At 41.1% G+C, this 18,472-nt stretch overlaps 1 protein-coding gene across 6 annotated transcripts in view; it reads right to left on the reverse strand.

Annotated features, from left to right (window-relative positions):
- SNX25 (sorting nexin 25) overlaps positions 1-17,984 on the reverse strand; it is a 104,895-nt gene extending 86,911 nt beyond the window's left edge. For 3 of the 6 annotated variants that reach the window (XM_016143965.2, XM_016143963.2, XM_016143966.2), the window contains exon 1: positions 17,325-17,975. In XM_016143965.2, the coding sequence (XP_015999451.2) occupies positions 17,325-17,708 (384 nt within the window). In that variant the 5' untranslated portion in view covers positions 17,709-17,975. Of the gene's footprint in view, positions 1-17,324 lie in introns of all 6 variants that reach the window. The other 3 variants (XR_004953344.1, XM_036228659.1, XM_036228660.1) reach the window with 3 other exon arrangements.
- Positions 17,985-18,472: the final 488 nt, after the last annotated feature.

Here is an 18,472-nt window from a genome sequence, read left to right on the forward strand (position 1 = left end):
CTTGATGAAAACACTGAATATAAATGAAGGAAGAGCCAAAATTGTTGCCTCCGCCTCAAAGTTTTCATGTAACTCAACAACTATATGTCATAGAATGGCTTTTTTTCATAAAGATATTTAGTAATGAAAGCAATCATGTTTTTTTTTCACTCCATTACTGTCCTGGAATAACATAATTCAATCTCTAACTAATTGGTTGACTGACTTTTAAATAAAAACTGGTGATAAAACATTTAGTATCTGGTTAGAAAAAAGACTACATCGATAATTTGATTCAATGAGATCTCTAGTTCCATAGTTACCTTGAAATGAAAAGGTGAGCTCCAGGCAGAGTGAGTGACCCGCATAGCATTCATGTATAAAATATTGAGATGTATGACATGAATTATTGCCATAAAAATACTAGTTGCATAAAATTTAAAGTACAATTCAATTAAATCAACTCAAAGAGGCTGACTTTTACATTGCTTCTTACTGCTGAGTAAAAGTTATCTTCCCCAGAATAGATCTAGCTCATAAAATTTATTTCTTCCATTTCTAAAATACATGTGTTAAAATTCAAGAAATAAAACCTCTTCTTAAAAGAAACATGGCATTAAAGATAGGCTGCTGTGCAGCATCTATCTACCTCTGAGTAGAGCAGACAGAAAAATGCATACTTGACCATATAGGTATAGAAACACAGTAAATACTAAAAGTGGTCCTTGCTGACATCAGGAAGCCCCCTTCATTACTCGAAAACACATTACTCAGTTTTCAAGACTCGCTTGGGGAATTTGCTCAAATGCATAGACCCTATCCCCCAATATTCTTAATTCAGAAAGATTAAGGTATGTCTTTGGAATAAGTACAGTATTTTTAACAAAACTCCCTAAACTATTTATGAATCCTTAGACTGCACTTCGAGAAACACTGCTAAATGGGCATCATGACAAAATATGACCCCTGAAAAAAACTGAGAAGTGTTTTATTATTTGAAAGATTTATTACGGTGTAAGAGTATAGCGATCATTTTACATAAATTGGGAGCAGAATCCCACAAGATTCACTATTAATTTTGACTTTGCTTAGTTAACTGAAATAATTATAATGCTTCATTTGTATTATCATAAAGAAAGGAAGTAATATGAACTCTTTCTGTATAGAATTTCTGTTCCATAATGATATTACCAAATCATTAATCACTTTAAAAGGCACAAAAAAATCAGTTAAATTAATGAGAGGTCATTTTAAACATAGCATTTAAATAAATTATTTGTATTCCTAGAATGGTCTATACTGTGTACAGGCACTGAATAAAAACCATTTTTGAAATTTAACTTTATTAAAACATACTCCTCTCCAGAAGAAAAATAACCATTCTACTTTCTGGTACCTAACTTCTATTGCATTTAATTGGTAAAATTGTCCAAGTACAGTCAAAAGAAAATGCCCTGAATGACCTGGCCTTGGACAAAATAGTCAAGAGAAAAGCAATCCCACTCAATCCACCCCAACCCCTCCCATTCCCTCTGATTTCAGAATGCATAATGCAATCTTCCTTCTCTGGCAATATTTTACCAAAGAATTTCTGGAGACAATTCCTTCAGTCAAAAGAGAAATAAGATGAACAGTGTGGACCATCAGGATCACATGCACACATGCCTTGACCTCAACTCCAGTGACCCTCGCCTCGACTGCACTTCAGTCCCCCATTCTTGTGGCCACACCACAGGCTTTGGCATGACGGGAGACTTCCAGTCCCTTGGACCCTCCGTTTTCTCTAAGCCCTCAGCTCCCTCCTGGCCTCAGGTCCTTCTTGGCTTGACACCTGAGCAACTCTCATCAAGCATTCCTAGGCCCTGACCTTGCCATACCACGCCCATAGCCCGTCTTCCTCAAGGCTTCGCCTCAGGAGCTGAGTTGAGTGCTCCTTCTACAAAAATACCATATTCATGCCAAAAGGTGTCACCGCATTCTGCTAGACTCTAACCCACATTCTATCCTTATCTCTAAAACAACCTGCCCACTTATCTTCACTACACTTCCTCTCCTTTGTGTGGCAGGAGAGCACATAGACTAAGAAGGCTGGCTCCAGCATCATAAAAGCCTTGATCCCTCATTCATCACCTCTGTCACATTTGGCATGTCACCTAAGCTCTTTAAAACTACTTCCTCATCCATTAAAATGGAGATAACAATAACTACCTCACTGTGAGGACTAAGTGAGAACGTAAAGTACTTAGCATAGGGCCTGGTACACAATAAGGGCTCAATAAATGTTTTTGCTGTTATTCTCTCCAATAAGTTTTTCCAAACTTTTTACCACCTTTCGTAAAATTAACCTTAACACATGTCATTCTCCTCACCATCAGCAATTACTCTTGCCTCCCACGTACCAAGAAAGTTTAGGCTTTCCAACCTGAAATATCTTAATTCCCGGCTAGCCTCCTATGAAATTCTCTCAATATGCTCTCATTTTTACCTTTCCCACTAATCTTAAGCCAAAACCCTCTACCTATACTTGAATCCTGCCTTGCCTGAACACTGCTCTATCAGTTATCTTCTCTAAGATTTTTTAGGCTCTTCTTCCTCTTTACCCTTCAAGATTTCCCTTTAACCTAGAAATGTGCTTAAATCTCTACGGAACACCAACAAAAAAAAACTCCCAAAACACATGTAACACACTATTCTGTAAATGCAGCCTCCCCTTCTTTCCTTCTCAGCCAAGCTTCTGGAGCACAGCCCTCACGCTGCCTCGGTCCCTCACTTCCCACTCACTCTTCACCCAAGAGAATTTTACCCCTACGTCCACCCTTACCTCCCCAAACACTGGCACAGGTCTCCAAAGAGATCTCCAAATGACACGTCTCAGCCTTCCTTCTGGACTTCTCTGCTACACCTCATACTACTGGCCATCTATCTATTCCCGGTTTCTCTCTGAGTTTTTCCCTCCTATTCGCCGTCTCTGAATATTTTCTCTCATGCCTCAGCAGGCTCCTCTCTGCCTGCCTTTTGGCTCACTGCTTTCCAACCATTGCAAGCTATCCTCAGCAGTCTCGTGGACCCTACTGTTTTAACCCTGCTTGTATACTACCACCTGCAAACCTACTTGTTTCACCTTGGCCTCTTCCTCAAGTTGCAGATCTAAACACCTAATTGCAGGCTGAACATATCCACAGGTATCTCAAAAATTTACATGGCCAAAATTTACTTCATTACTTCCACCATCCCAAACCTGTACAAATGAGACCTGTGTCCATTCAACCATCCAAGCCAGAATCCTGGAATTAACCTAGACTTTCCCTTCTCCTCCCCTGGCGGTTGTGATACGCAGTATAGTGATGACAGAGTGATACAGGTACAGAAAAAAGTAGTACAGGAGTCCAAAGGGATCACTGCCAGCCTGTGGGGTTCCCACATGTCAGATGCGTTTGATGTTATGTGCCAACACTAGTGAACCTCTAGTGGCTGCCTAGAATGCTATATTGAAAGGGATTCCGAGGCTTCATCCAGATTCAACAGAAAAACAACAACAACAACAACAACAACAAAAAAGCCTTACTTCATTAGGAATGACTGTCATGAACACAGGAGCAGCAGCTATGACATAATTCTAATTCATTCTGAGACATCTAAAGTGATTCTAATTCCTAAACAGATCCTAAAACTATCCTAAAGATTCTCAAATATTTTTTTAAACCTGAATCAACCCAGACTAATCTTTAGTAATTAAAAAGGTAATAAAGCGCCTAAGGGTATAGACTCCAGGGTTAGAGAGGTCTAGGTTTAATTCTTAGTTCTTCCCTTTACTTTGTAGCCTGGATATATTATTTAACCTCTCTAAACCTCAGTTTTCCCATCAGTAAAATGATATTAACTTTCCTAAACTTACACGTAGATACAAAAATTAAATTGGGTAACAGATATATGCACCTGCATCTGGATAAGTACAGTAAATGTTAAGTTTAGCTATAATAATTACTAGGGCATTCACTTTATGACATTCATAGTATGACTTCTATAGTACATGAATTTATCCAGTCTGTTAACAGTCAAAATTAAAGTAAATCAAACCGAGGCCATAGAGCCATTTCCCTGAACCCATTAACAATACCTAGTCTCTGATAAGCAAATGGGAAAGATTACAAAGCACTCTTCAAAATGAGCATTACTTTCCTTTAAAAAGACATAGAGAATATATAAATCTAACTAATAGATGATTATTATCTACAAAATCCGTATCTCATACATATTTTTTCCAGATCACTCCACAGAGAAGGTCAAGAAACAATGCCCAAACCAATAGCAACAAGCTTCCATAACACCTAGAATGAGTTCTTTCCACCCCCCACCCCAGGGCATGAGAATTTTGGTGCTAAAATCCAGTCATTTCTGAGCAAATCAGGATGGCCACTCACCCTAAGAACAAATGGAGTCTCAACAGCTGGGTCTGGGAGTGGCTGTGCTGCTCAGAGGTAAGGCAGAATGAGTTCTTAAAATACTATTTCCCACGAAAAAAATCAGGGATCGTTTTAGAGAAATGGCTAATACCAGGTGTGAGCAGAAAATCCTCAAAATCAAACCTATAATATCTTGTCATACCAGAGAGACACAAGAAACCTCTCAAAGACTAGTAGGGTCATATCAAAAAGACTCACGAGCTGACTTGAGAAGGTTCCCACTGACCGAAGATGGAATTAAATAGGCTTCAAAAGATAATAATTACAACTGATAAATGCCCATCAAATATGTTCAAATCCCTGAGTGTATATTTTTAACCGCTTAATATTTTTTATTTTTCAATTATAGTTGTCATACAATATTATTTTAGTTTCAGGTATATATATAACTTATGATCACCCAGATAAATCTAGTAGCCATATGATATCATACATAGTTATTACAATTTTATTGACTATATTCCTTACGCTATTCTTTACATCCCCGTAACTATTTTGTAACTACCAATTCGTACGTCTTAACCCCTTTCCCTCTTTCACTCATTCCCCCAAGTCCCCTCCCATTTGGCAACCCTCAAAATGTTCTCTGTATCTATAAGTTTGATTCTGTTTATTTTGTTCCTTAGATTCGACATGAAATCATATGGCATTTTTCTTTCTCTGACTTACTCCACTCAGCAGCAATACCCTCTAGGTCCAGCCATGTTGTTGCAGATGGCGAGAGTTCATTCTATTTATTTTTTTTTTTATGGCTGAGTAACAATAGTCCATTGTATATATGTGCCACTTCGTTTCATCCTTCCATCCATTGATAGACACCCACGTTGCCTCCATATCTCGGCTACTGTAAATAATGCTTCAAAGTAGTATTTTGGGTTTCTTCAAATAAATACCCAGAAGTGGGATTACTGGGTCCTTCTTTGTCTCTTGGTACAGCCTTCGTTTTAAAGTCTATTTTGTCTGGTATAAGTATTGCTATCCTGGATTTCTTCTTCCATTTCCATTTTCATGAAGTATCTTTTGCCATTCCTTTACTTTTGGTCTCTGTGTGTCTTTTGATCTGCAGTGAGTGTCTGGAAGGCAACATATGTAAGGGTATTGTTCTCTTATCCTTTTAGCCACACTATCTTTTGATTGGAGCATTTAATCCTTTTTCATTTGAAGTAATTGCTAATATGTAGTTTTTGTCATTTTATTATTCACATTTTTGATTTTTTTTTTTCTTTTAAAAAAAATCCCTCCAATATTTCCTGTAATACTGGCTTGGTGGTGATGAACTCCTTTAGCTTTTTCCTGTCTGGGAAGCTCTTTATCTGCCCTTCAATTCTAAATGATAGTTTTGCTGGGTAGAGTAATCTTGGTTGTAGGTCCTTGCTTTTCATCACTTTGAATATTTTGTGCCAATCCCTTCCGGCCTGCAAAGTTTCTGTTGAGAAATTAGCTGACAATCTTATGGAAGCTCCTTTGTAAGTAACTAACTGCTTTTCTCTTACTGCTTTTAAGATTCTCTTTTTGTCTTTAACCTTTGGCATTTTAATTATGAGTAATCTTGGTGTGGGCCTCTTTAGGTTCATCTTGTTTGGGACTCTGAGCTTCCTTAGCTTGTATGTCTTTCCTTTGCCAGGTTAGGAAAGTTTTCCACCATTACTTCTTCAAATAGGTCTTCAATTTCTTGCTCTCTCGCCTCTCCTTCTCATACCCCTATGATGTGAATGTTGGTATGCCTGATGTTGTCCCACAGATCCCTTAAACTACCCTCATTTTTGTAATTTTTTTTTTCTTGTTGCTGTTTTGATTAGGTGATTTCTTCTACCTTCCATATCACTGATTTGATCCCCTGCTTCATCTAATCTGTTGATTCCCTCTAGTGTATTCTTCATCTGGGATTCTTTTTGTTTTCTATCTCCTTTTCCATGTTTCCTATCTCTTTGCTAAAGTTCTCACTGAGTTAATCTACTCTTCCTCTAAGTTCATTGGGCATCCTTACAACCGGTGTTTTAAATTCTGCATCTGGTAGATTGCTTGTCTCTGTTTTGTTTAGTTCTCTTTCTGGAGCTTTGTTCTGTTCTTTCATTTGAGACATGTTTCTTTGTCTCCCATTCTGGCTGCCTTTCTGTGTTTGTTTCTATGTTTTAGTTAGGGCTGCTATGTCTACCGGTCATAACAGAATGCCCTTATGTAGTAGATGTGCTGTGGGGCTCAGTGGCATAATCTTCCTTGGTCACCAAACTGGGTGCCAAAGGTGTGCCCCTTTTCTGGGCTCTGTATTCCCTCCTGTTATAGTAAGCCATGGTTACTGTTTGCATGTCAGTGAGCTGACTGGTTGTGAGGACTGGCCAGCGAGGCACTGACCCTATGGAACAGGATTCACTATAGCAAGACTCCGGTGCCTGCACAGTCTGCCCTTTGGGTGTGTCCTCCTCAAGTGCAGCCCTGGGTGGTGTTCCAGCTCTGGCTGAAGCTGGTTACTGGGCGTGCCAGCCTAAGGACCTCCGCGGGAGGGGCCAAGCCACAGGCCAAGTTTAGCCATAGCATGTGCACTTCCCAGGACTGCCTGGCAAGAGTCATCAAGCAATCTGCAGATGACCACCACCCATGCTGAGCTTAAAGGTGCCTCGAGAGGCCAAACCCAGACTCAAGGCTGTCTGCCATTAGTGGCAGGCTTGGGGCTGCTCAGAAATAGGTACCAGGCACGCCAAGGCCAGATGCTGCTTGTTTGGGTTTTGTGAACCTTTGAGAGATTTTAGGAAAGTCCGCAGCATGAGCTATGACAGGCCATTTGTATGGGGAAAAAAAGAAAAACACTGGATAGAAAGAAATCTAACTACGGGCAGTGAACACGCAATGCAATATATTTCTGACTTACTATTGAATTGTACACTTAAAACTTAATGGATTGTGTTAATCAGTGTCATCATTAAAATAAATAAAAACACTGGAGGTGGCTTGGGTAGGCCTGCAAGTTGGGAGGGGTGGCATCTCAGGGAATCACCTGGGGTAGGGCAACCTGTGATAGCCAGGTTGATGGAGACTCAGATATAGTGGCTGCCTGTGTTCCCACCAAGCCAGGATTGGCGGGGGCTCAACAAAGGAACAATGGACTCTGCCAGCACTTCTGTCTAGGAGAATGCTGCTCCTCTCCAGCCACTGCCCTGAAGCCAGACAATTCAGATCCTTCCTGTATATCCCTTACACTCCTCTCCTAGAACTGCTGCCCCAACGCTGGAGCTCAAAGCGAGTGAGTCCGTCATCGAATAAGTCTGTTTATGGGCCCTTTAAGAGGAATGTCTGCAACTCCTTCAGCCCTCTGCCTCACTCAGCTACAATCTCTGCTGGTTTTCACAGCCAAAGGTTGGAGGGACTTCTCTTACTGGCACTGGAATCCTGGGTTGGGGGCCCCAGTGTGGTGCTGGGACCCCTCACTCTCCCAGGGGAACATCTGCAGCTGAGATATCCCTCCTGATTCTCAAACACCACTCACAGTTGTGGGACTAGCCTTGTTTCGCATCTCCGCCCCTCCTACCAGCCTAGAGGTGGCCTCTTCGATATATCCCCAGTTGTAGGACTTCTGTTCAGCCAGACATCTGGCAACTCCCAATGATGGCTGTTCTGCAGTTTAGTTGTAATTTTGATGTGGTCATGAAAGGAGGTGAACATAGCATCTACCTACTACACCGCCTTGACTGGAAGTCCCACAATATATTTTTTTAAAACACACAACTAATTGGTCATTTTCAGAGAATGATGGGGAACCAAATCATTACATGGAAACTGAAAATGGGAAAGAATCTAGCCTTTATTCTGCTTTTCTATATGAACTGTGTGCCACTGTGTAACCAAACAGTAGATGAGGTGAAAATGTGTCTTTTTAAAAAGTATTCAAATCAATAAATGCAAAATAAATGATCATTAAAACACCACCATTTTGTCACCAATAATGGATCTAGGTATTGAGCATCAAGAGCTACTAATACAACAAAAAGAAAGACAGATAGTAAGAGCCTCCCAGTGAAAAGACACACTACCGCCTATAGTGCTGACCAAACACAAGTTTGTTCGAGCCTCTGGATCCAGCTGCCAATTTGCAGGACATATAAAGGAAAGAGAAATATGTTGAACTGCATCATTCAAAAGCAATCAGCAAAATCCAGACTATAGGACATGCTACAGGACAAATGTTCCAGCTTCTTCAATAAATAAATTATAAGGAAAAGGAAAAGACAGATTTTTTTTTAATGGGTAAGAATAAACTATTAAGTCCACAGATGAACATTTGAGAGATACAACTATAATGGCAAAGTGATTACTATAAAGTCAAGACAGGGTTACTTAGGTAGAACAGGAGGGGCTCTCACTGGGGTGGTGATACAGAAGGGCTCCTGGGTTTGGGGAAGTTACAAGGGTATTCGCCTTTATAATCATTCATCCAACTACACATTTTTGTGTGTGTGTGTGATTTTCTGAATCTGTATTTTTTTAATTTTATAATAAAGTTTTTTAAAGTAAAAATGTAAATCTACCATTTAACACTTTCTACTGTCAAAGCACTTTTATAAATATTAAGTATTTGTATTTTCAAATCCTGTGACATTGTTCCAAATAACCCTTGAAGGTATTTGCTATCTCCACTTTTCAGATAAGGAGACTGTGGCTTAGAAATCTTCAGCAAATTGCCCATCATTGCAGAGTTAACAGGGCAGAGCCAGGATTCAAATTCAGACAACTGGCTGACTCCAACACCATTCTCTTAATGCCTGTGATCTATGGATTTCCAGTTACTCAAGAAATATTTATTGCTCATAAATACTAAATCATGTTAAGTGTTAAGGATACAAAAGGGAGTTTCTGCTTTCATGGAGTTCAAGGGTTAAAGAAAAACAAGGAATCGTCCAAGTGAGTGTAACACTATAATTGTAGTCAGTACAATGAAGGAAGTGTATATGATGCTATAAGATATACACAGCTGGGAAGACAGGAAAGCTTCTCAGCAAAAGGGATGACTAAAGTCTGAGGAGAAGAAGCTAGGTAAGTGGGGCAGTGGGCTGCTCCAGGCAGAGGAAGCAACAGGCAAAGACACCTCTAACAGAGGGAGCTTGGCACTTTGAGGACTGAGGATGGAATGCAAAGAGTGAAGACAGTTTTAACAGGAGATTATGCTGAAGAGCTAGGAAGAACAAGAAGCTACTAATGTGTTTTAATTAAACATGTTGCTGGAGAGGGATCTGATAGGGTTTGCAATTTTAAAACAATAAATTGAAGGATGAGCCACTGAGGAGGCAGAGAGACTAGTTGAGAGGCTATTGCAGTCACGTAGATGGGAAAGAAGTGGATGGATGCAAGGTACTCAAAAGGTAAGAGATAGGACTTGATGGATTGCATACAGGGAGTGAAGAGAAGATGTCAAGGACTTACAGGCTTCTGGCTGTGGGACTTGACTTTCAGAGGTGCTCGTCACTGACAAAAGGAACAATGGAAGAGGGATGGGGACACTTAGATTTGTTGAGTTTCCAGCACCACTGTGAGCGCCAAGTGGAAATGTCAAGTTAAACAATTGAATAAATGAGTCTGAGGCTCAAAAAGAGATCTGAGCCTAAGGAATAAATCTCTAATCCTCAGCGTGGAGATAGTTGTTACAGGCAACTCACAGGTGAGACTGCATAAGAGTGACACAATGAAAAAAAAAAAAAAAATGAGACCCCATGAATGACCTAAATTCAAATCTGGAAAATAATGCAACTTCTTAAGCCTATCTACGGGTCAAAACCTCAGAAAGGTTTAGTGAAACAGAAAAAAAAAAAAAAATTGGAGAGCAAAATATGAAATTAACTGCCTCAGGAAAAACATACAAATTTCCATAACATTTAAGATGTTAATCTCATGCCTAACAAGTTGGAAGAGCCTGCATGCAGCCCTCAGGTGTGTATCTGTACCAGCTGATTTACATAGGAGGAAAAGACATTTTGGGAGGTGCCTTGTTTGTACGAGATCAAGGCTAGATACTAGAGAAAGGTTTGGAGCCAGGAGAGAGAGCCTTAGCTTGCCCCTGGGGGCTGCTCCAAGGCAGGTGGAGAGAGGAACCACAAAGGGAAGGGGCCATTTTCCTAGGGATGGGAACAAGCGCCTAAGCTCCTCAACTTCTATAACAAGGCTAAAAAAATTTTTTTAAAGCATGCCTGAATAAGAGGAACAAGGCTACACTCCCAGCTTCTATAAACCACATATTACAGCTCTGGCTCAGAAAAAAAAAAAAAAAAAAGACTAAGCATTCCCTGATATCCAGCTTCAAGGGATTGAGACAACAATAGCAGCACAACAAGAAATAAGTTATTTCAAAGACTAGAAGTGGTTACAACAGAAAAGCATCTTTCGAGTATTTTGCGGTATCAGGAATGAAGAATGTAATGAGCTTATTCACAAATACAGGAAGCACTGCTTATGGACTCGCAGAAATGAGCGGAGGGATATGGAGTTAGGGGCACTGCCAAATGAAGTCTTGCATGAGTAGACAAGAGCAAATGCCTATAAAATTTTAGTTACTAGTATTAATGTAAAACTACTCATACATACAGGTAGGAGAGAACTACAGAAATTCAGGTTTGAATTTACAGAGGATTTGTAAACACTTAATTTTCCAAGAAATATATTCTACACTAAAGTTGAAAACTTATTAAATAGATCCTAGTGACCTAAACAAAGTCATGTCTCTTATCGTAAAAATGCACAATTCATTCCTTCTTCCCTTGGCCTTAGACTCATTTTGCTTGGAGTTACCATGTTCACTGCTCTTTTCAACCAGCTGGTGGCTATTCATACATGGAAACCCCAGACAGGCTGACAAATGTACCAGGACTGGCCAGTGCCTAGAGTTAACTGATACCCACACGCCAGCCCCAGGGGCAGAGCTGGCACCCCTCACACTCCTAATTACATTCTCCCAAAGCAGCAACTGAACTGAGAAACCCACTAAAACACAACCAATCCATTCCACTTTCTGGAAAGTTCCACTGTGTTTGGAGAAACCACAGAAACACACACCCCAGAATTAAAGCATGATGTGGAAATGACTAACTAGAATGAAGGCCTGGCCCTCAGGGTATTCAAGAGACCCCCTGAGAAGAGCTGCCTAGCTGCCCCTGTCATCATGACCTGACCAACCAACCCTAGTTTAAAAAGCAACCTAACAGTGAAGGATGAAAACATAAGTTCCAAGTTTGCATGCCATCATTTTAATACTGACAACCTTCCAGAGACACTTCATTCTCTAAAGGCTGAGCCCTTTATACCAAACTTGCTGAGTCATCTTTTTAGTACAATTGTACGCACTATTCTGCCTACAAGGACTCACAAGGAATCTAGAGCATATCCTACAGGCAAAATAATAAGATTGGGAAATGAAATCTAAGATATTGTTAAGAAGGCAACATTTAATTCCGAGGGTGACATCATAACGTGCACCCAAAACAAAAGCAGCTTAAGATTAAAGAGTTAGAAATAAACCTCCTGAGAATGACCAGAATTTAGACTCCAAGTAGAATGTTCAAGTTTGGAGATCTCAGTCTTCACATTTGTGAATAAACAACAGGGCTCTTTGGTTTGGTGCTGAATTTGTTTAAAGAGAATGTTAGGGAAGTCTTGAAAAGATTCATGAACCTATCTGTAATGATAACCAATGATAATTAATATCAAAGAAAAATCGCACTCACTCTTGAATTTATTGCCTCTTGTTCCTTCACATGGCTTCATTAACTCAGTTTTCATCATTGCAACTGCACGGTATTTTTTTTTAAGTGCATCCCAATCACATTACCATTTAACATTTCTAAAGCCCAGCTCTGATGCTATCACTCCAGCACTCAGAAAATGTCAATAGCTGCCATACCTGCAGACTAAGCTCCAATTCTACTCTTAAATGAGGACTTCCAAAACCTGACCAAAACTACCTTTCCAATCCCAGACCAATCAATGATTCACCTCATATAGTCACTGGCAACTCAAAAATAATTTGCTTGGTTTATTTTTTTTTTGTACAGATTATGAAAGTATATATTGCTTCCTTCATACGGTTTTGCTAAATTCAAATACACACTTTCTTCCTTTCTTAGGATGCATTTGCAGGTTTTGATTAGCTGTTTTTATGTCCTATGTTTAAACGTGTATTGTATCTTTCTACTTCGAAGTTATCACTGTTCATATATAACTCAATTTTACATTTTCTAACTTTAAGAAATAGTTCCTTCATAACAAAGATACAGAAAATAAATAATTTTCCTTTATGTGTAATTACTGTTTTTATATCCAAGTATTATAGGTATCAAAACCTTTTTTTTAATACATATTCGCATTTGCTTATAAATGCACAATATATATCTGGAAGAATAAACAACTATTAATAATGGCTGTAGGGAAGAGAGACTTTCAGTGTATACCTTTTCATATGCTTTGTTTTTTTTTAACCATGTGATTGTATAGCCAATGTAAAAAGTTACATTTAAAAATTATGAATAGTATGAATTTAACGTAAAACAACCCTACACCACAGCAAGTGTTAGATAAGATCCTAGAATTAAAGGGGTTCTCAAAAAGCCATCTTCCTCAAAAATATTTTTCTCACTAGCCGCCATGATTTAAATCCCCTAGTTAAAATTCAAACAAATATTCTGACGACAGTAAGTGTATTATGCCATTATCCATTATCAAATTATTGAGGATTAGTTTATCAGATTAGCATAATAAAGGAAGTCACAAAGAGGCTGTGTTTAGTATCCCTAATTCCTATTTCTTTTCCTTTTTCCCTCAAGTAACTAAATTAAATCTGTTTTACTCAAAGAACTTTTGTATTAGTAAAAGAACTGATTTAGGAATTCTAGAAGTTCTACCCAAGCCAACTGGCACCATGGATTGCTGTGTGAACATTTTTACTGTCTCTATAAACATCTGCCCTACCATACAGTCTTCTCTATCAGTCCAATCTACACAGCCTGAGACAGCAGGCACAAGGAGCATCTTGTTCATCATCTTTGAATCCTCCCAACACTAAAAACACTGCCATGCACTTAGAGAAAGCAATTATCCAAGTTCTTAGAGACACCGATTGCAAGGTTCTGGTCCTTCTCTAGGAACTGATTGAAATTTCAAATTGAAAAATGTCAATGACATACTTAAATTTGTTCTCATCTCAAACGATAATCCATTCATTCAGACAAAATCCGTCTTCTGAGAGCCTACTATGTGCCTGGCATTGGCACTCAGAAACTAACTTGGCAAAAAAATGATCTAACAAGATCAGAATACCAGATATGTAGCAGACATTCAGTAAATGCTTATTCATTAGATTTGAACTTTTCTGCCTAAACTTTGAACAGTCCTTCATTACTGTTTTGTTTAAATGAAAGTAGACTTTAGCTTCCTGTATACTACTAGTACCTGACTTTTGTGGACTTTCTTGTATCAGCCCTCCAATCCTCATTAATTGCTTACTTATTTTTGAACTTATGGGACATAAATCAAGAAGTATATAATAAACTATAATGTAAAAAAAAAAAAGAAAATTCATAGATTATGTAAATAACTGATAGTTAAAGAAGCTATTTCTTTTTACCTTCGATCACCACAAATATAAGAAAGAAGTTTCCTTTTCCCAATTTATGACAATGCACTTGTGAATGCTGGTCCAGTAATGAAAATAAGTTTTCTAAACTATTGATTCGCTTTTGCCATATTTCTACTGCTGTTGCCTAAAGTCAATGAGTAACTGTGGCTAGTGAATCTGAGGCTCTTGGTCAAGGTGAGTTAACTGATCTGGCACAAGATGGAACTACAACCCTAGACTATGACAGCTTACTCAGCAAAGCTGTACTACCACTTATCACATGAGAAGGCCAGCCTCAGAGTGTCACAGTTCCAATCTGCTAACTTGCAACCAAGTCTAAATTTTTCTAAAATGAGGTCCAGATTTCGACTGTCAAGACTTTAGCATCGACCCTCCTCACTTGATACAAAAGTTTCCTTAGTACCTGAAAAGACCATTGGGTATTATTTCTACCTGAGATTAAAATTATTTTTACTACTTTAATAAACAGTAATTTCCACCCAAATAAAATCAAAATCTTTGCACACCAGAGATGCCTAATAAGTACTACAAAACTGGAGGGGGAAAGCACTAAGTGACTACGAAACACATAATTTTCATTATCATCAGCAAACACTTCGTGAGCTCCTAATAGGAGCGAGGGATAACAAAAAGGGTCAACCATGGGTCCTGACGACATGGTGTTTACAGCCAATGACTACACTCTGAAGCATACAGAGCACTCGAACACTCCTAGACATGAAAACACCTTTTCCCTTTTAGTTAAGGCTTCTCTAGTTGCCTACTTTTAATAATGTATGCATGTTTTCCTTTATAGACAGAAACCAAGAAGAAAAAAAAGAGGAAGAAAGGAAGGAGGTAAGGAAGGATGGATGGGCAGATGGAAAGAAAGGTAGATCCCAGTGTGACATGTCTAGCTGACACTTAAAATCCAAAATGTATAAGAATAAATGAGGATTCTTCTGAATCAAAATTTCTGTAGTAAAATAGTCATTGTATCTTAAGAGGCACCATTTGGTTCTCTACTAAACAGCCTCCCCCTCCACATATGTTAGGTGACCTGTGTAGTCCAGCTCCTACCCCCACAGAACTGACAGATATTTTATACTACACCACATGCTTATGCTTCCATTCATAAGGAAGAGAATATTTGGGGTGGGGGGGAAACACCTTAAACACACATTATTGGAAATACAGCGTAACTAAAAGCACAAGTACTAAAAAAATGTTATGTGAATAATATGCATTTCAATTCTAAGTAACACATAACTTAGTAAATTTTCTAATGTACTTACTTTCTTATTTAAGGCATTATAAGAACACAAATTCTAAAAAATTGACCAATAATCAACTTTCCTTAGATTATACTTCACTTCTTCTATTACCTGAAATCTTCTGATAGTATACATGAGATTTATATATGCTGCTTCATTTTCTTTCACTTTTAAAGTATTATTTTCTCTAATTCCTGTATGAAATCATCTTTCTGGATGATAATCCAAGTTTTATCTACCCAGAGATGCAAGTGAGCTGAGACATTTGGGAGAATGTGTTTTCCAGGTAATAGAATGGTAACCCACAAGAGGCTTCCAGGCCCTCAGAGGTGGACTGCATGCAGTACTGTGGCTTTGACCCTGGCCTCATCTTCTAAACTTTCTGTCTCCACATGCCAGGCACTCTTAATCACTTAACTCTTTTTTCCCCCTCTATCAGTGATTGACAGATTAATCACTTAACTCTTAATTAATTTTTGTTTAATAAGCACTTATCACTATTCTAAAGTATTTCATTTGTTTATTGTACTATCTCTCCCAAGAATATAATCTCCAGAGAGGAGGGCTTTCTTGTGTCTTGATTCAATTCCTACTTCCAGAATATTATCTGGCTTGTACAAAATACTCAATAAATGCGTACTGACTCAACTTGTTACAATACTCTAAAGAATTACAACATAATTTATAATGAACAATGATGTCACTTAAACTTGATCAGTGATCAATAACCCAACTAGTAAAATCTTGAGGTCCTTATTTTTTATCATTGTAGAGGAAAGCAAGAGGAAAAATACATCTACTCACCAACTTTTGCTAATTAGAGATGAAAAAAAAATTGGAAAGCTAAATGAAGGTTTTTAAGAAAAACATTACTAATTTTTGAGACTTCTTAAATATAGTATTCTTCTTTAATATAGTGAGTTGCTGATCAACTTACTGAGTGAGGATGCCTGATTGCCTTACCTACAACCCTGAAGCAATTATCTCAGAGCTGCATTCAGACTCAGGAAAGGGAAATTTAGGTGAAGAGTGCAATGATTTTTACAGGAGTAAGGAGGTCATACCATAAATCAATACAAAACTCAAGGGATAATGGTCCCTCTAACAAATATTCTTATAAAGATGAGCACTGCCATTTCCCTTACCCCAAAATGCTTGGGCAACTTCAATTCGATGATCGTATCATTAAGTCAAGCAGTGAGGGTCAGGCTACGATAGAATCGATTTCATTTAAAGGATTATGAGACAAAAGATGGGAGGCAGAGAAAGTTAATGGTTTGGCACTAAGAAAGAGAAGAGCTCATTTAAAATACTGTTCTTTCCTATATTCCCTAAGCACTGCCCTACTGTCCTATATACCTCGCCGATGAGAGCTTTCTTTTTGTTGCACACTATAGTGATTTCTTGCATCCCCTTTCTAAATCACAGAAACTGGCCAGGACTGCACTACTTCTCAACATGGTGGAGACAGGATGTTGTGGTATAAGGCGCACACAGGCTTGAGTGTGAGGGACTGGGTGAGCGATCTGGGCCAAGTTTGTCCCTTTGAGCCAAGTTTCCTCCTCTGTAAATGCTCGTGAAGTTACCTCCCACAGAGAACGGTTGGAAGAACCAACTATAACGACTGACACAGGGTTCAGCGCTCGCGTACAGAAAACAGCGTGTTCCCCTTTCGTCCACTCATCAGCTGCAGAGCAGCATTGAAGAACCGGGACGACTATTCAACTAGCAAGGTGGTAGCGGAGGACGGTTGCGGAGCGACTACACCGCCTAATACCGCCCATCTCCGCCAGCCCCACCGAGGGAGCCCGAACCGCCAGCGGGGGCCGAGGGAGCGCTAGCATCCGCCCGCCCTCCCGGCAACCCCAGCCGCGTCTCTCTCCCCGGCTTCCAGTTTCGAGTCGGGGCTCTGGGGCCCCGCCGCGACCACCGTGTCTCTGAGAGAGGGCGGCTGGCACAGGAAGCCGGGAGGGCTGGGCCGAGGCAGGGGCACAGAAGACGAGGGAGACCAGTACTTACCCCCGGCCCGCGGCAGACGGCCGCCGCCAGGTGTCTCCAGGCGGCGGTGAAGTCGGGCGGCGGGGCTCGTGGGCTCCGGCAGACAAGGGAGAACAGGGTGCCCAGCAGAAACGCGGCCGCAGTGCAACCCAGGTACAAGCTGAGCCTAAGCAGGACGGTGCATGGCCCCGCGCCTCCTGCATCCTGCCAGCAGCCAGGCCCCAGGTAAGAGAGGGACACCGCGGAGAGTGCGGCCACCGCCACTGGCACCCGCCAACTCCTGCCGCCAGGGCCCCTCGGGGCCGCCGCGTCCTCCCGGGACTCCGGCCGCCGCTCGCCCGGGGTCCCCACGGCCGGCGCGGTGCTGAGGCCGGCACGGCTGCTGTCGGTGGCATCGGGGTGCATGCTGCTTCCTTTACCGCTAAGGACAGGCACATCTCCTGCCCTGCTGTCCCCTGGCGCTGCCCTGGACGGTGGCCTCTGCGCGGCGCCTCCTCCCCTCGCCGCTCTCGCGGCGGCTTCGGAGGCAGAGAGAGTCCGCGCTCATGCCCTCGCCGGCGCCCCACGGAGGGAACCGCTCCAACAGACGCCCGTGAGCACCTCTGGGCGACCCCTCAGCGCCGCCACCCGGCGCCGGGCCCGCAGCTGCCCGGCCGGGCGCGCCCTGGCAGCCGGGCCGTGTTGTGACTTAAGCTGGCGAAGCCCGAGGCGGGGCGCGAGCGGGGGCGGCTCCGAAATGCGTGTCAGGCGCGGGGCGGAGAGCAACCGCGACCCGCTGAGTGACGGCTAAGAGGCTCCCGGCCCCGCCCGCCCGGCCGCCCTCCGCGGCGAGGGGGAGGGGTCCCAACAACAGCTCCCCCACCGGGGAGGAGATGCGACCAATGGCTGCGAAAACGGCTCTGTTCTGCGCCTCCCTGTCCCCCCAGGACACCGTCTGTTGATGGAAAATTTTGCTGCAGGTGTCAGAACCATTTGTAATTCTCCAACTCAGGTGATCCCTTAATCCTCGCTCACCGCACACTGCTGACAACCTCCTCGCATTCCTACAGCCCCCTAAATTACTGCCTTATTTTCATCTATTTAAATAGGCAAACATTCCTGATAATCACTTTTAACACAGTTTCCTAACAGCCTTCCCTTTCCCATTCGGCCGCCTCAAGGAAGGAATC

Source organism: Rousettus aegyptiacus, unplaced genomic scaffold (assembly GCF_014176215.1).
Source record: "Rousettus aegyptiacus isolate mRouAeg1 unplaced genomic scaffold, mRouAeg1.p scaffold_m13_p_11, whole genome shotgun sequence".
In the NCBI taxonomy this organism is placed as follows: domain Eukaryota; kingdom Metazoa; phylum Chordata; class Mammalia; order Chiroptera; family Pteropodidae; genus Rousettus; species Rousettus aegyptiacus.